The sequence below is a fragment of the Prionailurus bengalensis genome, chromosome X (assembly GCF_016509475.1).
Source record: "Prionailurus bengalensis isolate Pbe53 chromosome X, Fcat_Pben_1.1_paternal_pri, whole genome shotgun sequence".
NCBI classification, from domain to species: Eukaryota; Metazoa; Chordata; class Mammalia; order Carnivora; family Felidae; genus Prionailurus; species Prionailurus bengalensis.
In genome coordinates, this window is record NC_057361.1 from 107,660,615 (window position 1) to 107,684,203 (window position 23,589).

A 23,589-nucleotide genomic window follows, 5' to 3' on the forward strand; every position below is an offset into this window, starting at 1 on the left:
TCACAGTTCTTGGGTTCAAGCCCAGTGCTGACAGCTCAGAGCCTAGAGCCTGCTTCAGATTCTGTGTCTCCCTCTCTCTCTGCCCCTCCCCCTCTCCCTGCCCCTCCCCCCTCACAAAAATAAATAAACATTTAAAATTTTTTAAAAAAATAAAATTGGAATAGGGAACCTAAATTAGATATTCTTAATTTGATGGCACAAAATACATTAAAAAGACAACAAGATTACTGACTACTGAATAGTCATAAAAGAATCTCTTTTTAAAGTTTATTTATTTATTTTGAGAGAGACAGAAACTGTGAGTGTGGGGGAGGGGCAGAGAGAGAGAGAGAGAGAGAGAGAGAGAGAGAGAGAGAATCCCAAGCAGGCTCTGTGCTAACAGCACAGAGCCTGACATGGGGCTCAGTCTCACATACCAAGAGATTATGACCTGAGCTGAGGTCCAGAGTCAGATGTTTAACTGGGGCGCCTGGGTGGCTCAGTCGATTAAGTGTCCAACTTTGGCTCAGGTCATGATCTTATGGTCCATCGGTTCAAGCCCTTCGTTGGGCTCTGCACTGACAGCTCAGAGCGTGGAGCCTGCTTCAGATTCTGTGTCTCCCTCTCTATCTGCCCCTCCCCTGCTCACACTCTGTCTCTCTCCATCTCTCAAAAGTGAATAAATTTTCTAAAAAAAACTTTTTAATTAAAAATAAGTCAGATGCTTAATTGACTAAGCCACTCAGGTGCCCCAAAAGAATCTTTTTTTTTTAAAGCTGTTGTCATACAAGATTTGTTTTTTCATTTGGTATAGGAATAATTTTGATGGTAAGGAATATATATTTTTCCAAAAAAGACATACAGATGGCTAACAGACACATGAAAGATGCTCAACATCACTAATCATCAGGGAAATGCAAACCAAAACTGCAATGAGATATCACTTTAACTTTACACCTGTCAGAATGGCTCATATCAAAAATACAAGAAATATCAAGTGCTGGCAAGAATGTGGAGAAAAAGGAACTTCATACACTATTGGTGGGAATATAAATTGGTGTAGCCACTGTGGAAAACAGTATGGAGGTTCCTCAAAAAAAATAAAAATAGAAATACCATATGATCCAATAATTCCACTACTGGGTATTTACCCACAGAAAATGAAAACACTAATTTTAAAATATATATGCACTCCTATAGTTATTGCAACGTTATTTACAACAACCAAGATACAGAAGCAACACCCAGATGTCCATCGATAGATGAACAGATAAAGATATTTGTATATATGTGCATATATGTGTGTGTACATACACACATGATGGAATGTTACTCAGCCATAAAAAAAAAGGATGAAATCTTGACATTTGTGACAACATGAATGGACCTAGAAGGTATTATGCTAACTGAAACAGCAAGATTTTTAAATCTTAGAGGAAATCTGAAGTCAGAGTATGGATCAGAGTGTCACTAAAAGTAAGATAAAGATGTAGGCCTCTTCAAAATAGCTAAATATATACATGAAGAGAAAATGGTTCAATGTTAAGATACAGATAAATGGAGAAAAAAGGTGAAATAATCAGTGTATACCTGCAAGACAGATTCTATCACAAGAACATAATAGCACTACCGTCTATAGAGTACCTGCAATGTGCCAGAAACTGCACCATAAACTTTACAAGACTGAGTAATAAATCCTTACAATACATCCTTAATGGGAATGTGATTATTTCAATTTTTATTAACTTAACCAAAGTCATTTTGCCAGTAAGTGGTAGAAGCCGAATTCAAACCGACATCAAGCTGATTCTACCATCAGCTCAGTCCCTGAATAGCTGTTATGAGCCTAGACAAGTTCCTTAACTTTTCTGAGACTATTTATTCATCCATTCATCAAAAAATTATGATATATGTATATGACAAGCATTTTAAAACTAGGATAATGATACCTATTTCCAAAGCTGCTGAGAAAATTTGTGGTAGTACTTGTGTAGACCTTAATAACTGTAGATGTTAGTAAACAGCAGATATTATTATTAGAGATCTATGGGAGGTAAAGAAAAGGAGAGTAAAAGACAACTTCTGGTTACTGGTTTGGGCCACTTACATTTGTCTAAGAGAGGTTCTTAAGAGTTTAAACTGTCTGTGAGACATTTAGTCAGAAAGACTCAGAAGGCAGTGGGATATGTAGGAACTCAGCAAGAAATATGGAGAGAGAAACTTGATAGTTATAAATAGATAGGTAGTTACTAAAACCACAGGAGTGGATGCCCAGAGAGAGCACATATGAAAAAGAAAGTCAAAGACAAAGCCCTACAAAACATGAAACTTTCAGGGACAGACTAAGAAAAGCCCATAAAGGAGCCTGATAGGAATGGCCAAAAAGGTAAGAGAAAATCCACTCTGTATCCCAGAAACCAAGTAGGAAATGGTTTCATGCAGGAGTGGTTAGCAGTGCTAAGCAGTACAGAAAAGACAAAATACTGAGCAAAAGGTATACCCTGAATTCAGCAACTGGAAAATGACTGAAGACCTTGCAAGGTAAGTTTCAGTTGTGTGGAATGGATAGAAGCCAGTGGTCAGCGGTTTCAAGAGTAAACAGGAGATCAGGTAGTAGACACGGAGAATATAAACTAATTTTTCAAGAAGCTGAGATATCAAGGGAAGAAACCAGAATCTCAGCTAGAGACACACAATGTTGAGAGTACTATTTTGTATATTTGTGAGGGTGGGTGGGTATGGGTATGAGTTTGGATTTTAAAATACTTCAGCATGTTTACATGTTAGAAAAAAGAGCCAATATAAAGTGAGAGCCAGAAAATTCAGCCAATAAGAATGATAAATAATGGGGAAAGGTCCATAAGGAAACAGGAAGAGATGAATGAGATCCAAGGTTCATGCTGAAAGACTTAGCCACTGACCAGAGAAAACACCTCTTCCACTCAGAAAGAAGGTAAACACAGAGGCAGATATCCTTGGAAGATGGATATCCTTGAAGGAGTTCCTACCTAATAACTTCTATTTTCTCTGCTGAGAAAGGAGAAGGGCAGGGAGTATCCATGATAGAAGTCTTGGAGAGATTGGGGAAGGTCTGAAATAGTTGTTATAGGAAATTGGAAAGAATGTTATAGGCAGCCATGTTGAAGGATTGCTGACATCATCCAATCCCAGCTTATGTTACAGAACATGAAATCTGGAGTTGTTCCAACGTATACAGTTGTATAACCTCCTTTATCAGTGTTGAGAAGCCCCCAGTATAGAGCAAGTCACTCTTCTAGTAAATGGTAGAAGCAGAATTCAAACCCAGAAGACAGAGACAGTTATAGTATTCTAGTTTAGGGTTTCCAGGGCAGAAATGACAGATGGACAAGAGAGAAAAAGAGTTTGGGAGTATTGGCAAAAGGGTGATTCAAGAGATTGAAAATGGGCTCAGTTCACTGATACAGAAAAAAGTAACCATAGGGGCTCCTGGTTGGCTCAGTCAGTGGAGCATGCAACTCTTGATCTTGAGGTTGTGAGTTCAAGCCCCATGCTGGGTACAGAGATTACTTAACATCTTTTTTAAAATTTTTTTAATTAATTTACTTACTTTTGAGAGACAGACAGCACAAGCAGGGGAGGGTCAGAGAGTAGGAGACAGAATCTCAAGCAGACACCACACCATCAGCACAGAGCCCGATGCAGAGCTCGAATCCACGAACCGCGAGATCATGACCTAAACCGAAGTCGAACACTTAACTGAGCCACCCAGGTGCCTCACTTTTTTCTTTTTTTAAATAAAGGTTTTGGGGTGCCTGGGTGGTTCAGTCGGTTAAGCGTCTGACTTTGGCTCAGGTCATGATCTCGCAGTTCGTGGGTTCGGGCCCCACACTGGGCTCTTTGCTGTCAGCTCAGAGCCCATTTCAGATCCTCTGTACCCCTCTCTCTGCACCTCCCCTCACTTCAAAATAAACATTTTAAAAAACTTTTAAGAAAAAAGTAACAACAGAAAAGAGGTAATGGATGGGGAGAAAAACAGGGGTCCAAGGACTAGAGGTCTCTGTATGGTAACAAAGTACAGGAGTAACAGGAATGAAGGAGTTAAAAGGACATAAGAAGTTGTTATCAAAGAATAGAAAAGTGTTGTCTTTTCTTAAGTTTATTTATTTATTTTAGAGAGACAATGAGAGTGAGCAAAGGAGGGGCAGAGAGAGAGGGAGAGAGCTCTGCCAGTGCAGAGCCTGATGAGGGCTCAAACGCATGAATCGTGAGATCATGACCTGAGCTGAAATCAAGACTCAGACGCTTAACCGACTGAGCTACCCAGGTGCCACAGAAAACTGGTTTTTAACAAATGTGAGGGAGTCACCTGGATGAATAGATGACAGAGAAGAGAATGGATAGAGGTTGGACCTGCAACATAACTTAAGCTTTAAAGGAAGAGTTCTATACATGATGGTGGAAAAGCAGTGGCTTAGAAGTGGCATGGGGGGGGGCATCTGGGTGGCTCAGTCTGTTAGGCATCTGACTTTAGCTTAGGTCATGATCTCACAGCTTGTGAGTTTGAGCCCCGTGCTGGGCTCTGTGCTGACAGCTCAGAGCCTGGAGCCTGTTTTGGATTCTTTATTTCCCTTACTCTCTGCCCCTCCCCCACTTGTGCTCTGTGTCTCTCTCAAAAAATGAACAAACATTAAAAATTTTTTTAATTAAAAAAAAAGCAGGGGGCGCCTGAGTGGCTCAGTCAGTTAAGCATCCAACTTCGGCTCAGGTCATGATCTCACGGTCTGTGAGTTCAAGCCCCGCGTCGGGCTCTGTGCTGAGAGCCCAGAGCCTGGAACCTGCTTCGAATTCTGTCTCCCTCTCTCTCATGCCCCTCCCACACTCATGCTCTTTCAAAAATGAATAAATGTTAAATTTTTTTTTTTAATTTTAACAAGAAGTGGCATTGGGGAACTAGAAAAATACTGATGCCATCTTGAGACAGGCTGAGAATATAGTGGAGTTCATTTCCCAAAGAGGCTGTCAGAAAGGTTGGGAGAAGCAGTGAGACTGAGCCAAGAGGTAAACCCAAAAGTTCAAACAGATTCTACGGCCGTTTGTTTTCTAGCTGGGTTATATACATTTAATTACTAAATTTTCTTGTCTATTACTTACTGCGTGAAGTCTTTCCACAAGTTTTTGATCACCAAGACAGTTTTTAGTGTCAAACCAAGAATCAAAGTCCTGTGGAGGGGTGGAAATTCTGCAGTAAGCACACAGGTGTTTGTTTGTTTGTTTTAATAAACTCAATATTCTATAAATTCTTACACAGTGATACAGCAGTAATTCATTTTAAAAGCACTTTCAAAAATATATTAACCATGATGGTCAATATTATTTACTTATGAAAATAGCTAAAATACTGGAGGAGTTAAGAAAATTTGAATTCCATGATACAGGAACTCCGCCAGCAGGGTTTCCTTATAAGACTTTTATGAGGCTTCCCCACACCATAGTAGTATTATATCCAGTTAAAGAGTTAGAGTAGGAGTGAGAATATAAAATTGAAGGCACATAATGATAATGAAACTTTTACACAAACAATAAAAATGAACAAAAGCAAGATAAGGTATACAAACCAATGGATAGCTGAACTTGGTACTTTTTATTATCAATTAATAGCAGTAATGAGGAAAGCTCCAAAAGTCCTTAAATCATTCAATTCGGTTTGCTGCACTAGCATAACCTTGTGTTAATGATAAAAACAATGTAAATCATACATTTACAAAATATGTTGTTTTTCGAATCACACATTATGAGCTCTTCAGTACTCACAAATATTAACGACTACAATAATCAAAGATCATTTTAAAGACTCCACCTGCCAACCTAGTATGTAGAAAGCCCTTTCAAAGAAAATTTTGAGCTTGCTGTTAATGAACTCAGCCTATCTCATATCTTAAGTTGTGGTAACAAGGAGATATAGGCAAAGTTTAAAAGGCAGAATAATCTCAAAGAAAAGAAAATCATTTCTCTAAATATCCCCATTTGAAAAATTTGTGCTTAAGAGCTTTTTTTCTGAGAACACCAAAACACACAGATAAACAGTTACAAATGAAAAAAGAACTATAAATTTTATCTATATTCTATGATTGGAAAAGAGATCTGTGAACATAAGAAGACTGTACTTAAAACATAGGACTTAAACTTACATCTGCAGAATTAAAGACATCAGGCAATAAAAAGTTGAGTAATGCCCAGAGTTCATGCAGGTTATTTTGCAAAGGTGTTCCAGTTAGGAGCAAGCGGTTAGTTGACTTGAACTCACGAACAATCTCTGAAAGCTAGAAAAAAATAATAGTTCTGTTAACATTATTTCATTTGTAAGAATGCTCAACATCCGGAGTTATTTATCCAACCAATGCATGTTTTTTAAAAAATCTTGAAAATTATCTTTCTATAGAAAAATATCCTAGTTCAGGTGACACTGCCACAGTGAGTCACAACTGAACAAAATATTCTAGGCATTTTTACACTTATAAGAACGCAAATCATAGTCCTACCTGACACCCCTCCCTCACTTTAAAAAACTTATTTGGTCTATTTTGGGTCCACAGAAACAGTCAGAACTCCATGGAATCCAGGCTAGTCACTTAACACAATAACATCTTTCTCCCTGCCAATCATGTTCATCCACATACCTAGCCAAGTTCTAACTTGGCCTGGTGACAATTTTTTTTTAGGTAGGCTTCGCACCCAGTGCAGAACCCAATGCAGGGCTTGAACTCACAACTCTGAGATCAAGATCTGAGCTGAGATCAAGAGTCAGATGCTCAACCAACTGAGCCACCCAGGTGCCTCAAAGGCCTAGTGACAATTTCTAAGCACCAGAGTTGAGCCCATTTTCCCTGATATCTTAACTTTCTAAATATAAGACTATAAAAATTAAAGCACAAAGCATAAAAGAACAGTAATCTTATCAATACAAATGCATATTTTTATAATGCTCTTAAATAATTATTCTCTAACATGCATCCTTTTATAAGGTATTAGTCTCAATTTGAAGTTAGTATGATCTGCCTGGTGGTTTTGCTCCAGTTCTGTCCCTGTTTCTCCCAAAGTAGCCCAGTAATCATAAAAATCGATGCTTTTCCTATTGTTGATGGAGTTGAATAGCAAGAAATAGTGGTATTTTTCAAAATTTACACCATGCTCTAACTCACACAAATCAGGTAATTCCAGGAAATTATTTTTTCTAATCCTTATGAATACACATAAGGTAGAAGGCTCCTCAATAAAAATCAATGCAAATGCCTCTGGTACACAAATATTACCAAAATATTAAAATACTGTAGCATAACAGAGTTAGACTGCAACAGGTATAGAAAATGAACACCTTATTTTCTTTACATTAAAAACTGTGTTCGGGGCGCCTGGGTGGCGCAGTCGGTTAAGTGTCCGACTTCAGCCAGGTCACGATCTCGCGGTTCGGGAGTTCGAGCCCCGTGTCAGGCTCTGGGCTGATGGCTCAGAGCCTGGAGCCTGTTTCCGATTCTGTGTCTCCCTCTCTCTCTGCCCCTCCCCCGTTCATGCTCTGTCTCTCTCTGTCCCAAAAATAAATAAACGTTGAAAAAAAAAACTGTGTTCAATTTTCATGTCTCATATTCAATAATTTAAACTTCAAATCATTTTTAAAATGGATTTTCATTCATATTCTGTGAATAAAATCAGAATCTTCCATCACATTTTTTCTTTTGAATACACAGAAGTAATAAACGGACATGGTTAGTTAAAAGAAAAGTTTAACAATGATATTGAAAACTGGCTTACCTTAGATTTTTCATTCTTTATTCTGTGAGCCTCATCAATGACTAGGTATCGCCAATGAAACTTTTTAAATACAGATTTTTCTTTAATTACCATCTCATAAGAAGTAACACAAACATCCCATTCTCCTGGCATCATTTCATCACGAATAAAAGCAGCCTAATGCAAAATAAAATTCTTTATATTAAAATACACTGACATGATGATCACAGAATTAAAGCATCAAGAAAATACTAATAACTCTAAGAGCCCTCAGAATCATTTTGTCTCATCCATCTTAAAGATAGGAAAACCATTTGGTGTCATCCATTTTAAAGACAGGAAAACCAAATCCCAAAGACACATTATCTGGGTGGCATACTAATATCAACAAAAGAGAAGCAAAGGCTTCCCTTAACCGAGTACAACATATTCAATGAACTGGAAAAGTTCTTATCACCAGATGACAGATATTAGGCTCTCTTCATACAACAAATGGTCCAAAAAGACAGGAGCAAAGTAAACTGCTTTCTGAAAAGCATGTTCTTACTAAGGTCAAAGCACTACCAACTATTACCAACACAGTTTCAACAAATGAAAAGAACTCAATATACATGAATGATTTCCACCTTTTGATCTCTTTTATGTTCCTTCCATTTCTAACAGGAATGAGTCATATATTTTGTTAAGGAGTCATGAAAGCCCATTAATGCTTTTGTGAATTCCCTGATATTGTTGTAAGACTACAAATATGATCTTATAAAGAGGACTTGCTCTATCTAGTACAGAGGGCTATTTAAGACAGTGAGACTATTTAAAACTATTTTTAAATCTTCTAAATCTTCATAGGCAGTGGCCAACATAGTAGCCAAGTTGACTGAGAGCATTTTTAACTTGTATGAACTGAATTTCAGATGTTATGTATGGGTCAAAATAAAACCATAGAAGTTAACAGGCAGCAGCCAAATCTATATTGAGAAGGTTCTGATTAGTACTGTAAATATGAAATTACAGTGCATAAACAAAATTAACCATTCACTGCAAACTCATTATTTCATAAACTCACAGTTATGCACCAAACACACTGTGGACTCATTCAACAAATATTTACCGAGTGCCCTGATATCTAAAAGGATTGTCTGGACTGAAGTAGAGGACAGAAAAAAGGCCTTTGTAGAGATCCCAGTTGCACTCTGGGAAGTGGTCATATTTAAAAAGTTAATTAAGACATTACAGAATTGGAGGCAAAATAAAGAGAACCAGGATGCCAGACTCCATTTGGTCTTGCAAACACCTTATCTTTGTTTGATTTTTTTGAAACACTCAATTTTGAAACTCTTACAGTTTCACGGAACACACATATATTTTTAATTTATATTAGCTCTGCCTTGAAATTTGTGTAACAGAACACTGAACATCACATAATCCAAAAGCTCTTTTATAGATGACAAAATGAAGGCCCTTCAATTGTCACTCAATGTCACACACGGTCAATAGCAAAGCCAGAACTAAAACCACATCTCCTGTTTCCAGGTCCAAGATCTTTGATGTCTCTGGAGTGGAAAAGGAAGGAAAAACCATGTTTGGTGGGGCGCCTGGCTGGCTCTGTTGGTAGAATATGCAACTCTTGATCTCAGGCTCATGAGTTCAAGCCCCACATTGGGCGTGAAGCCTACTTAAAAAATAGAAAACAACTAAAAAACCATTTTTGGGATTCACACCTCTATATACTGCAGGACTACATTAGCGCCAAACTGGGTCAGGAGTATTACTAAGAATTTCCCAACTCAATCAAATACCTGTGGTAACCTACATCAAATTTTTTATTAGTAAAACACTGACCTCATAAAATGTTTACAGAAGGCCAGGAAATTATAAAAACACATTGTATCTATCCCATGTGGTACCAAGATTCAAATTTGTCTATAAATAATTATCTGGGTGGTGCCTAGGTGGCTCAGTCAGTTGAGCATCTGACTTTGACTCAGGTCATGATCTCACGGTTCATGGGTTCGAGCCCTGCATCAGGCTCTGTGCTGACAGCTCAGAGCCTGGAGCCTGCTCCGGATTCTGTGTCTCCCTCTCTCTCTGCCCTTCCCCAACTTGTGCTCTGTCTCTCCCTGACTCAAAAATAGATGTTAAAAAAAATTTTTTAATAATTATCTGGATTTTCTCTATACATTCTAACACCAATCTGTAAGTGCTGAATATAGTACATTATTTATGTAATTAATAATTACCATTCCACAAACTCTTTGCCCATGGCCCACAATAAAATAATATTTTAGGTTGCAATCCTTTTTTAAAAATGTTTTTAAGTTTATTTATTTATTTTGAGAGAGAGAGCAAGTGGGGTAGGGATAGAGAGGGGGGAGAGAGAGAATCCCAAGTAGGCCCCTCAGCATCAGTGCAGAGCCTGATGCAGGGCTCGAACTCACAAACTGGGAGATCATGCATGACCTGAGCCAAAATCAAGAATCAGATGAGTAACCGAGTGAGCTACCCAGGCACCCAGGTTGCAATCCTTAAAAAATGAGCAATACATATCCCTACCATGTGCGAAACACTCTATTTTCTATTCTATTCTCATTTTTTTTTATTGTTGTCCACACCAGCACGAATTTGCAATATTAATGACTGGCAATATGAAAAGCACAGACTTTGAAGACTGGTTTTCAAGATTAAAAAATTTTTGAAGCCACTAGTAAAATCTCAGCCACTCATGGGGTAGAGATAGGGCAGTCACAAATTAAATACAAGCATTCTTCCTTTAAAACTCCCAGAGAGAAAAAAAAAAAACTCCCTGAAATATTTCATGAAATCCTTGGATTCCATATAATATAGGGGAAAACCACTGACACAGTTTTATTGAGACATATGAAAACACAAGTGCACATATTTCTTTTTCTTTATGATCTTAGAGAAATACTTTCAAACAAAAATCAATACTTCAGAAATACAAAGTTTTTTAAGGAATGATATTACATTAAGTAACAGCAGTGATCAGAAAAGGGTTCTAAGTGACTAATTTGCCACTGGGAAATATTAAGCATAAGGAAGAATCAAGCCTGTAATTCTAAATTTATGAGCTCAGTATTTCAATACTTAAATTATTTATAAGCTGAATTTAAATAAATTTAAGTAATTTTTCTGCAAGTAAAATGGTAAGAATAAAATTACATAATTCATTATGCTACCATTCTTTTGAGGATATCTTTTGATAACCTATCTAAATACGAAAAATAGAATAAATCTTTTCTCTTAACTATGTCCTCTGGAGGCGAAATAAAGGCAAGGTTTAATAATATGCTTTCTAAGCTGATTATTCATTTTTATATTTTTGCATAATTTATTTCTTTTAGATTAATTCTACAGTCCTAAAATCATTGTAGCCTACTAAATTGACAAATGGCTAATTTAAGCAAGAGCCCAGCATTTCCAATACCTAAGAATGTATGCAGGTATGTATTTTTCTATTCAAAGAGCAAAACTGGGGGCGCCTGGGTGGCGCAGTCGGTTAAGCGTCCGACTTCAGCCAGGTCACGATCTCGCGGTCCGTGAGTTCGAGCCCCGCGTCAGGCTCTGGGCTGATGGCTCGGAGCCTGGAGCCTGTTTCCGACTCTGTGTCTCCCTCTCTCTCTGCCCCTCCCCCATTCATGCTCTGTCTCTCTCTGTCCCAAAAATAAATAAAAAACGTTGAAAAAAAATTAAAAAAAAAAAAGAGCAAAACTGAAAGCTGTGCCTTTGCAGAAATACAAACACAGGCTCTCTGTATGAATAGAAAAGGCCCCATTCATGTGTGCATCTATGCACAAGTGTGTGCATGTATACCAAATCAAAGTTAAAAAATTAAAAATTTAAACATAAAAAATTAAGTCATACAAACGTATATATTTTTGGTGTCAAAATAATACAACTGATGAGTCACTGATAAGATATACTGTCAATGATGATTTCTTTTAATAAAAAGTGATTTAAAATGCAACTCAAAAAAGCTGACGTTAATGTGCCAGTTGAAAGTAACTGCAGGGGCGCCTGGGTGGCTCAGTGGGTTAAGCGTCCGACTTCGGCTCAGGTCACGATCTCGCGGTCCGTGAGTTCAAGCCCCGCGTCGGGCTCTGGGCTGATGGCTCAGAGCCTGGAGCCTGCTTCCGATTCTGTGTCTCCCTCTCTCTCTGACCCTCCCCCGTTCATGCTCTGTCTCTCTCTGTCTCAAAAATAAAAATAAACTTAAAAAAAATTTAGAAAAAAAAGTAAATGCAGATAAGCATAATAAAAGTGATTGCGTGTTATTAATAGGTAACACATCTACTTCACAGGAGTGTTGGATTAATTAATATATTAAAGGCATTTACAACAGAGCCTAACATAGAGTAAGCACAATGTGTTATTTACTAGTAGCAGTCAACTTAAATGTCTTTTATGGTATTTGTATAAAACTTAACCCCAGAAATGATGTTATTCTTGATTGCCTCTTTAAATCAGTTTCTCACTTACTCTTGCATCCTTGTCTCCAACGAAACAAATAACACGGAGAGATGGGACCCATCGTTTAAATTCATTCATCCAGTTGTATAGAGTAGACTTTGGAACTAAAACCATGTGAGGTCCTGGAATGTTTCGGTAATGTTTCAGGTAACCAAGCAAAGCAATCGTTTGTAAAGTCTTACCAAGACCCTGCATTATCGTTACAAAGAAAAAATCCATAAATGTTTATTTAATGAAACATTTTGTTAGTAATAACAAAGACATTTGCCAACTATCTCACATGGGGAAAAATTTTAAAGACCTTTGTTTTTTTTAAGTGAATAACCATACCAATTTGTACTTACTGTGCGCACAAAAAGAAACCAGGAACTTGCAGGCAGAAAGTTGCTTTGTTGCTCCTCTTAAAGGAGCAAGTAGCATACTTCATAATTTTTTCTAGTGGCAAAATTAGGGAATTTTGTGTATATGTGTTTCACACTCAAATACCAGCCTGCTTCGATACCAGTCTTTCTTTCCCATTGTCCCCAACATTATTACAGCCCAGGCATGAAATATTCAGACTATGCATCTCAAGGGGCTTGTAGCTCTGTACTTGCATCTCACACCTTTGAAGACCTATGGAACCATAAAAGAACAAAACATGAAAGAACTCTGCAGCCAGAAAAGGCCTTAGAGATCACCTAGTCCAGTAGACTTTTTAAAAACAACATACTGAACAGGGGAGCCTGGGTGGTTCAGTTACCTGAGCATCCAGCTCTTGATATCAGCTTAGGTAGTGATCTCATGATAAGGGGATCAAGACCGGCATCCAGCTCTGTGCAGAGCATGGAGCCTGCTTAGGATTCTCTCTCTCCCTTTCTCTCTCTGCCTCTCCCATGTGTATGCACTCTCTCTTGCTCTCTCAAAATAAATAAATAAGTAAACATTTAAAAATAAATAAGTAAAAATAAAAAACATACTGAACACCATGAACCCACCACCTAACCCATGAGGAAGGGAATGATGTCCTATGCTGTGTGGCCTTTTAAAACAGTTTCTGGTTTTATCTCTATGCAAGGTATATATTTTCTTTTATAAACCTAGGCTCAAAACTATTTTTATAGGGTTTATCCTAATATTTCACTTAATGAAATGCATCAAAACCTTAAAATACTTAAAATTCCTTAATCAAGCAATTCCATTTTTAGGAATCCTATGGAAATAATTTGAAAGGTACAGAAAAAGTAAATTACAAGGGTTCTCACAACAGCATTATTATGTACCATATACACGTGTATCAACCAATATATACTATATACATCAGTCCAAATGACCAGCAATAAGGGAGGATATTAACAGAATTATGGTAATTCTCCAGGATTATTATACAGTAATTAACAATTATTTTTACAAGTATTTGAATTATGCAGAAAATATGTATGAATGTGAAGAAATCAGAATACCAAATTATATGTACAATATGATCTCAACTATATAAAATAAATACATCCAGAATTAAAATGCTAAAATAAAAGATGCCAAAATGTCAACTGTGATTATTTCTGGGTAGCATAATTATAATTTACTTTCAATTTTTTTCTTGTTTTTTTTCCAAATTTTCTATACTCCTTAAAGTATCTTTCCCTTTTTTAATAAAAAGTACCTGGTGTCAGCATAAATTCAATATGAAGGATCTTCAGATCCTTCATGTTTAAAGGCTGCAGTCAAGAAGAGCTTGGGGCAAATAATCCTAGTCTTTCTGCTATCCAATTAACCAAGCTCCTCCCCTCCTGAGCTAATTGTAGTCTCCAACCCAGAATACTAAATATAAGGAGCTACAGACCCTTGATTTTAAAGGACCTCCTGCCACACACCTAACAGTTGCTTAGCATCTATGGGATCATTACTACACTACATGTTATAGAGCATAAACAGTCATGTGGCTCTTCTGGAGAAGAGTGATTGCAATAATGGCTCCAGAGTTTCATAAACAGGAGTATCACTGGGTCATATAGATCTAGAACTCCCCCCAGTCCTCTCTTAAATCACATTTAATTTATTTTGTCTTAAAATACCAATCTAAGTCTTCATATACTCCCCCAATCTGCTGAATTAGCATCTTCAATGGACTTACTTTTTCTCTTTGGTCATTTTATTTATATGTCCATCACTCCTTAGCTTACTTCCCAGGCCCTACCTGGTATTCTGCTAGGTCAGAACTCAACATTGCTCTTTACTTTTTTTTTCCATCTATTCACTTTCTCACTGCTCACACATTGAGGCATTTACATTTATTCATTCATGCTTTCATCATTTATTGTCTGGTCTATTCATTCACTCATTTAGTGTTTGGTTTATATACCCCACCTCATTACCAAAAGGATTTCAGGTAGCCTACAAAGAAAACATGTTTCAGGTGGCCTACAGTGAAAACATGGAACGTAAATTAATGGTAAAATAGATATAAAGAAGGGCCAGGGAAAGATTAGAAGGTATTGAATAGGAAAAGACACAAAAGACACAATGGGCCAACCATTACATTACACAGGTGCTCCATTTTGGCATTCATTTTGGCTCTGAGCTTCCTGGAAGCCAAAGTATAAATAAAAACAAAAGTACAAGGAGGTTTTTTAAAACCATTTGAGGAAATCACACTAAGAATTATGTAGCCTGTGAAAGTGTAAACAATCCTAGACTTTACAAATGCCTTTTACATTATAACTAAATAAAGCAATTAGCCTCCAGACCTCAGGGGTGCAATATAGCTCAGGCACTTCAAATTTACAAAAAAAAAAAATTGATAACTGAGATCCTGTTTCTGGCTATCATCTCCTTACCATTTCATCTGCCAAGATACCATTGACTCCATTTTCATACAAAGAGATCAACCAGTTCAGCCCTCGAATCTGATAATCCCTCAATGGTCCTCCTTTCACATCTAAAAAAGAAATCAAGATGCCTCATACTTTTATTAATATAATCAAGTAGATTTTTTCTAAAATCAAATTGGGAAAAAAAAACACAAACATGATGAGGTACTTACATGAAGGTGACACCTCAAATCTAACACACACATTAGATGTTTTCCGACTCTCTGAGAGTAGCTCTTCATCTTCTTCTTGTTCCGTGCGCCTGTGGCGGTAGCTGAAATGAAAAGAAATACCTTTATGTTCAACACAAATGTTAAGGTGTCAATGAAGTCAGTATACATCGCTAGTATCTTCATGAAAAGAAAATGAGTTACTTAAGGTCTTGCTTAGAAGTTGGTAGAACCGGCCTACATTTTTACTGATTTCTAGTGAGAAAAACATGTTGCCTCCAAAACTTATTTACACTGACAATAACCTTATTTTTTGAACACAGAATTATACTGAATAAGTGAAGAGGGAATGAGAGTATAAGGAGGGAGAAGGGGGGACAGGAGGAAGAGAGGGAAAGAGGGAAGAAAGTAGAGAGAGATGCCAACATACTCTCCAGCAGAAATTAAGCTCTGCTTGTCATCTTTCTTTATTCGAGGACGTCCCAATTTCATGTTCAGAGGAGATGTTGGAGATTTCTGTGCTGACGGTTGAATGAAATGTGCAAAAAGTTCTGTTTGCTTTAATAAAAATTCAAATCTCTTTGCTCGGTCTGCTTTCTAATGCACAAAAGAAAAAGTAATGATTTTCTTTTTTATTTGCTCAAAGTTATTTAACAAACACTTACATTGCCCTTACTTTGTACTATGTTCTAAGCACTTTAAACATACTAACTCATTTAATTCTCTTAATAAACCTATGAGGTAGACACTAATATTATGTCCATTTTACAGATGATAAAACTAAAGTACCGAGAGGGTAACTAACTTGCTCAAGTTCCCACAGCTAATAAGCACCTAAATTTGAAAAATGGCATTTTCAGATACTCTGAATAGAAGCCAAGTGATCTAACAGAAGTAAATGCCCCAATAAGAAGTATCCTGCTGGGGCACCTGAGTGGATCGGTCTGTTAAGTGGTTGTGCATCCAACTTCTCAGGTCATGATCTCATGGCTCTGTGAGTTCAAGCCCCGCATTGGGCTCTGTGCTGATAGCTCAGAGCCTGGAGCCTGCTTCGGATTCTGTGTCTCTGTCTCTCTCTGCCCCTCCCCAACGCACAAGCGTGCACACACATGCTGTCTCTCTCTCTCAAAAGTAAGCAAACATTAAAAAAAAAGAAGTACCCTGCTTAAAGAGTCAGGGTCAGACAGCAAATCCTCTTTCCAAACCATAATAATTTTCTTTTCCTAGTTAACAAAATAAAGCATCATAATATGTAATATATCCTAAATGCAGAAATATAAATTATTGGCTTTGATATACATATACCATAAACTGATCTCTTAAGAATTTATAAGATTTGGGGGAAAAATACACGTACACATATAAGTAAAATAGTTAACATATATTAACTATTAAAAATTTATATGTGGGGCACCTGGGTGGCTTGGTTGGTTAAGTGTCCGACTTCGGCTCAGGTCATGATCTCCCTGTCTGTGAGTTTGAGCCCCGCATCGGGCTCTGTGCTGAAAGCTCAGAGCCTGGAGCCTGCTTCGGATTCTAGGTCTACCTCTCTCTCTGCCCCTCCCTGCTCACACTCTGTGTGTGTGTGTGTGTGTATGTATGTATGTGTGTGTGTGTGTGTGTGTGTGTCTCAAAAATAAACATTAAAAAAATTTAATTGATATGTGCTATAATTTCTCAATAAATTGTAAAAGGTCATGTAACTTGTACCATATTAATGAAATAAAACTTCACTAAAAAATCTTAGAAGATCAAAAAATGTACACATTATTCTAGATGAAGAAAAAATGAAAATGATTTTTTATTTCCCAGTCACTTTCTGACCACAGGGTAGGGAATATTTGATTGCTAATGAAGGATGCATAATTAATAATACCAGAAACTTACAAGAGTTCATTAACATAAACACAAGAATTAGACAAACATTCAGACCAGAAGCTGGAAGGAGGCCAAAACTTTTCCATTTTATGTTATCCTCACTGGAATGTTGTTTTTAGAGTTGTTAAAACATTAACTGTCTATATTAGATGTGACCTTAAACATTAAGGCATGGAGTATGGCAAAATCACTATGAACAACCAAAAAAATACTTCATTTCTACTTATTTTTATAATATTACTGCAAAAGCAACCCCTCAACAAAAAAATTCAGTTCCAACTACTTGTTAAATTTCTCTTTTGAATTAACCAAGTTCACTGGTTTTGAAAGATCCCAGGGCATAAAAGATTAGTTAAAATGAAAGCTAAGATATGGATTTTAGTAAATAAAAACTAAATAATTTGAAATACACAGCAAAGCAGTAGGTGGCATAATTAAGATTATACTGTTTAAATACGTAACAGTTTCATGTACTGGGAAAATGTCCTCTCCTCCAGAGAAAGTGTTACTGTATTACATGTCTCATAATATGTAACATTCATTCAAATATCCAAAGCAAGAACAGAGGGAGAAAAAAAATATCAGTCCAGCTCTGTGACCTGATTTCTTTCAGCCATACTGATATTCCCACTGATATTGTCACTTAGTGGATACAATATTTCTAGCATAAAGCATCTTATTATGAGATAAAGAGTGCTGAACAACAGTGAAGAGATGTGGTTTCTGTTCCCAACTATTTCATATAGTTTTTCTGCTCCTTATTTTCTCATCTGAAAACGAGATTCATTTATTCAACAAAATTATGATGGATTTATTATTAAATTACTTTCCAATTCTAAAATCTATGATCCTGTATTCATTATATATGAACATGTATCATTTTAATCTTTCACATCTCCTCAATAAAAATCAAGTACAGTGAAACTAATGTTAATATTGGGTGCCAACTACAGTTCAATGACAAAAAATCAACTACATTATTCATGATCAACCCAGGAATATATTTACCATTTTCTCTTCATATTCTGGGTCCATTTCCTTTTCAGATTTAGAAGCTTTAACAGCAAGTTTGAGTTGAAATGAAGAAACATTTTTCTAGAATTTCAAGAAAAAATAAGCCATCAAATTGCAAAGCAAGATCTTAAAAATGGTCGACATTGTCATTTGAAGAAAGTAAAAAGTAATTAAATACTAAATAAATAAATCAACATGGGCCACACATAGACCAATGATGAGAGCATGTCATGAAGCAGGGCTTATGATTAATCCAGTTCTGTGCACCTGGGGTCCAATAAAAAATCTGTATTATAAAAGCTAGAGAAAGAACATTAATTAAAATAAACACCAAAAGGTGAAACATTGAGCCATTTCATCTATTTTTTAATTTCAAGCATAAGAAAGTACAGAACCACTGAACAGATTTAAAATCTAGAATATGGTAATATTATCATCCACAAACCAAGGAATTCAAGGAAAGTAAATATTAATTCTCAGAAACACATCTTTATGTAATAGAAACGAGCCAAAATTTCAGAAGGAGACTATGGTTTCCGTTCCTGAAAAGACACTTTTTCATTGTTTTCATATTCTAATAAGAACATTTAAACTTTTTAATGTAATACATGTTAATTTCTATTTAAATAATAACACAATACAGTTTTAAACTTTTGATTTATCTTAGTTTTTCCCAACTGGAAAGAAAACTATTTTAAACCCTGTTACATAAATATTTTGTAGCAGTTTCTCAAGGCTATCAACTATTAACATTTGATATTTAAAAAGTTGTGATTTAGTGAAAACTAACATAAATCAGCTTCTTCAAAATATTGAAATTATCTGGGGGTTATTTCATGCACACTATCCTTTGTAAAGATAAGCTTGTACTTGCAAATATAATTAGGTATATAGAATATACCTCCTTCCCTATAATAAATAGAAAAATAATAAAAACACAAATCTACCGTTTAGTATCAGAGCTGAGAGTATTTCAGTTTTAACACAGATTTTGCCCAAGTCACAAATCAGTTTGTGAAAACTACAGAAATTACGTCCATTTTGTCATGGCTTTTGTCAATCAGTTCCTGAAAACTTAGATCATAAATCAAAAACAGAATGTGATGTTAAACATAAAAAAAACATAGCTCCAATAGTTAATGAATATGCCTTCTAACATTTACTGAAATTCCTAGTTTAAGACAATTCAAACTAGGATTATGGAATTTGACCCTGGTCAGTGTTCTACTTTGAAGCACTGATCAGATATTGTTCAGTTATTCTTAACCCAAATAATAGCCATCTTGATTTAAGCATCACATACATATATATTGTCCATGTGAGATGTTTTGAATGTAATCCTGGATGGACAAGAATAGAAAACTGCTAAAATCCCCTCAATCCCACTCTTTCAAACTGTCCCATGTACTATAAATCTGATTTTATTTTCAAAGCAACAAGTAATGGAATACTGGGTAACAAAATTCACACCTTTATCATTCCTTGAAAAGCTATATGAAGTCTAGTTTTCAAGTTTCAAAACAGTAAAAATTACTTCACATCATATACACAAGTATATATCTAATAGTGTGGGACAAAGACTTCACTTATAGAAAAATTAAGGCTTTAATTAGAAAAAAAACTTTACTCAATACTCTTGCCTACCTTGTGGTAGAATACCATAAAATTTAATTATATGCTAATTAAAATTCCTAATCTTAAGCAGTGCTATTAAAAGCTGCGGGTAATTACTTAATTGGCACTATCTTCCACAACAAATTTTAAAATACCTACCTTCTAAACCTTCTCCTTTGCATATGTTTTCAAAAATACACTTCTTGTACAAGAAAACATAAAAGGATATTTTAATGAATTTCCTATAGATTTCATCATCTGGTAGTTTAGATGCCATGAGAATGTGGACAAGGTCATCAAGATGCCCTTAGAGACCATGACCTTTTTCTTGATGTTTTCATTACCAGAAATACCAACTCTAACTTCCAGTGTTAGGTTATCCACTGTCACTTAAACCAAGTTAAGCTCAAGAACCAGAACGTAAACAAAAATACGTTTCTGTAGCTAAATGTCACAAGTCAATCAACCAAATCTCATCTACTTTATGCATCACAAAAATGCTCTTACTCAGAGCCTATTTTCTTTTACTTGATATACAATTCTAGCAAGTTTGATCATCTGACTTGCCATACTACAGAGAATAAAAGCAACAGCAAATGACACAGGAAAGATCACTTAGAAGAAAGAAAGCACAATGTCAACAGCAAGAAGGGATGGCAGAAGCCCAGGACTAAAAGAGGAGTTCCACTGCAGTAACATCCCTTTTCCTTACTATTCAGGCATAATTATTTCCCTCTCCCTGCTCCATCACTTATATTTTTATATTTTGTATTTTTACAGTTGTTTTAAATGATTGTATGGTTTTGTTACATCTATGTCATTTTATCATATGTTCTTTCTGATGAAAGTAGATGAAGTTTTTAAAAAATGATAGCTAACACCTGACAATTGAAGGAGGCGAGTGAAAAGTCATTTAGGAAATCAACACAATACTGGGGGCACTGGCTAACTCAGTCCATAGAGCATGCGACTCTTAATCTCAGGGTTGTAAATTCAAGCCCTGTGTTGGGCATGGAGCCTAGTTAAAAATTTTTTACAAAATCAACACAATACTGGAAATGCCCGGGAAGTGGTTATTTAATTGAGGGGGAACAGCCTCCTACATCTCAAATACTGTACACTTTCAGAGTACAGTAACTGATGAACATGAAGGAAAGTTTAATCTACATTTTCAGTCCATCACTTAGGCAGTCAAGGTAGTGAGCAATCTATTTAGATGGAGTGGGGGGAGTGCCAAATTACTTTATTTAAAGGAATGAAATGATACACATGAAAGAACTTAAGTAGATATTTGGTACTCTTTAGATTTTTCAGAAAAAAATTAAAAATGAAAGATGTGGTGACTAAAATAATCAACTTAAGGTATTCAGAAAGTTCCTGCCATGCAACACTTCACTTCCCAATGCTGAGCAGACAAATGAGATAGTATTAGGACAACTTCTGATGAGGCTATAGAATTCATTAATATATGTATCAATTCAGTGTTTGTTACATAGGTTTTTTTTTATTGATTCCCAATTTTTTCACAACTCAAAAAATTTACACAATCTGGAAATTCAACAATCTTTACTGCCATACAAAAGAGTTTATCCCTTACATTTGCACAGTCTAGGGAATAAAAGCCACCTAGACTCATTGGTGAATTCCCCAGCATTTGATTTTATATTGATACTTTGTATCTGAACCATCTTTACAATACCATGTTACTGATTCAAGTACCACATAGATCTTAAAATGTGTATGTTTTGTACGGTTTTCACTTACCACTACAATTGTCTTTCTGTTTAGTCAACCTTGTAACAGTAAAATATATCACTTTAAACAAATGCTGGATTTAAAATTACTAATTCACGGCAAAAGGTGTTAATTGCCTTCAAAAGCTTTTCATTTGGTCGCATCGTACCATATAATAATTCAGACAAAGCCACTTGAGATCTCTAAAGCATAATTTTAATTACCTACCGTTGTTTTAATTGCGAGATGTCTACTCATAAACGGAAAAAAAAAATCTACCCATAAACGATCCATTCTACAATTTAATTATACATCAACAATCCTTATACCCCATTTTATTTTTTATTCTGAACGTGTTTCATAGTTTCATTTGCATGTCTTGGTCCATATGAAATATGCCTTATGGAGATAATACATATTTTCTGGATTTGGCTTTAATAGGTGTCTGAGTGGTCCCTTTATGTATGTTAGCAGGAGCTCATCCTAGCGACGCTGGGTTAAAGAAAAAGAAAAAGAAAAAGAAAAAGAAAAAGAAGAAAAACCCTGCATGTGTCCAGGAGCCAGCAGCGCCCACTAGGAGAGGGAGGCGGAAGCCTGGAAGGCTTGGGGCCGGATTGGGGGACCATTTGGGTGGCCCTGGAGTGAAACACTATACCGTCGAGGGCGGGGCAGGAGAGGGTGAGGGTGCACACGTTGGAAATTTTCCTAAGCCAGCGTCCACGGTTCCTCAGTTTGGGGTCTGGATTGCGGGGGAGCGGGTAGCACGCGGAGAGCTAATTTTCTCGGGGTGACACCCCCGCTTCAGCAGGCGGGGACCAAACGAACAAGGGATGATTTTTTTGCTGCCACCTAAAAGGCCGACATGGCCATTCAAAAAAAATAAAAGTCTCTCCTATCGTCCTCCGCCTCCCAACCACCAGCACCTTGAAATTCAAATTAAAAAATTGTAAGCCTCAGCAGAACCCCTTTCGCGCGGGTGTGGGATTGAAGGGCCCAGATTTCCCAGGCAGAGGCCGACGGGAAGGGGGGGAGAGGGAGAGAGCGAGAGGAGAGGGAGAGGCGGAGGCTTTTTCCTGCACAACCCCATCCCCCACCCTGTTACCCCAGTTCCGGGAATGTGGATGGGGCCGGGGGCTGTCGAGGGGCGTCCAAGCCCCCCAAGCCCCGGGATAACGGGCACCCTCCGCCCCGCGCCGCGCCCGCGCCCAGCCCCGCCCCCGCCCTCCAGGCGGCATGGAGGAAAGGGGGAGGGGAGCAAATGCTAGACTGTTCCGCCGCCCCCCACTCCCAGCGCGCCCGCGGCCCCCATCCCCGCTGAGCTCCGCCGGTACCTGTCGGCGCTGAAAGGTCAGGGCTTGGGCCCCTCGGAGGGGCCCGGCTCAGGATTTGTTGACTACACACACACCCCCTTCCTATTTACCTCCTTCTTTTCGCCCTTCTCCGTTGCCACGGTGGCTTCGGTGGCCGCGGCGGCCGCTCCCTCCTCCTTAGAGGTGGATGGCCCCGGCTGCTCGTCCTCTATGACTACGATTGTGGCGGTCGCATCAGCAGCTCCCACGGTGGCTGCCACTGCAGCGGTGTCCGGCTCCATTGCGTTGGAGCGGGAACGAGGAAGGGGACGAGAGCTCCTGGGCGGCGGCAGTGGCTGCACTGGAAAGAGCTAGATGGAGCAGGGGTGGGGAATCACTCCGCTTCCAACCCCTTCGCTCAGCCCCCCCTTCTTTAAATAACCCTCAACCCTGCCCCACTTCCGTCCACCCACCCTACGTCATGGCCTCCCCCCGTCACCCTCCCCCCTTCCTCCACCCCCCCCCCTCAACGATCGCGAGACTCCCCCTCCCCACCAAGAGCCCGGGCCGGCCCCGCACGACCAACTGTTGCCCGAGTGTGGGGCGCGGACTGGGGTGGAGGCGGGAACCCACAAGCCCGCGGCTCCCTAAAAATCTCCCTTCCCACACGCCCCCAACAGTCAGCCTGAGCTCCCCACGCATATGTGTGCAGAAGGAATCCTCTTTCCCTTAAATCTGCTCTTTGTACCTCGGGGCGCTCTCCCCTTCTTGCACAAAGAACTTTTACTCTGCTTGTAACTGCACTGTAAA

The 23,589-nt window shown here is 37.8% G+C and overlaps 1 protein-coding gene across 6 annotated transcripts in view; it reads right to left on the reverse strand.

Annotated features, from left to right (window-relative positions):
* The window catches only part of SMARCA1 (SWI/SNF related, matrix associated, actin dependent regulator of chromatin, subfamily a, member 1), a 72,246-nt gene extending 48,991 nt beyond the window's left edge, over nucleotides 1-23,255 (reverse strand). For 3 of the 6 annotated variants that reach the window (XM_043571173.1, XM_043571172.1, XM_043571171.1), the window contains exons 1-9: nucleotides 22,911-23,203; nucleotides 18,137-18,223; nucleotides 15,681-15,847; nucleotides 15,254-15,354; nucleotides 15,048-15,148; nucleotides 12,241-12,420; nucleotides 7,768-7,923; nucleotides 6,150-6,281; nucleotides 5,113-5,181 (exon numbers count right to left, since the gene is read on the reverse strand). In XM_043571173.1, the coding sequence (XP_043427108.1) occupies nucleotides 5,113-5,181; nucleotides 6,150-6,281; nucleotides 7,768-7,923; nucleotides 12,241-12,420; nucleotides 15,048-15,148; nucleotides 15,254-15,354; nucleotides 15,681-15,847; nucleotides 18,137-18,223; nucleotides 22,911-23,081 (1,164 nt within the window). In that variant the 5' untranslated portion in view covers nucleotides 23,082-23,203. Of the gene's footprint in view, nucleotides 1-5,112; nucleotides 5,182-6,149; nucleotides 6,282-7,767; nucleotides 7,924-12,240; nucleotides 12,421-15,047; nucleotides 15,149-15,253; nucleotides 15,355-15,680; nucleotides 15,848-18,136; nucleotides 18,224-22,910 lie in introns of all 6 variants that reach the window. The other 3 variants (XM_043571170.1, XM_043571174.1, XM_043571169.1) reach the window with 2 other exon arrangements.
* Nucleotides 23,256-23,589: the final 334 nt, after the last annotated feature.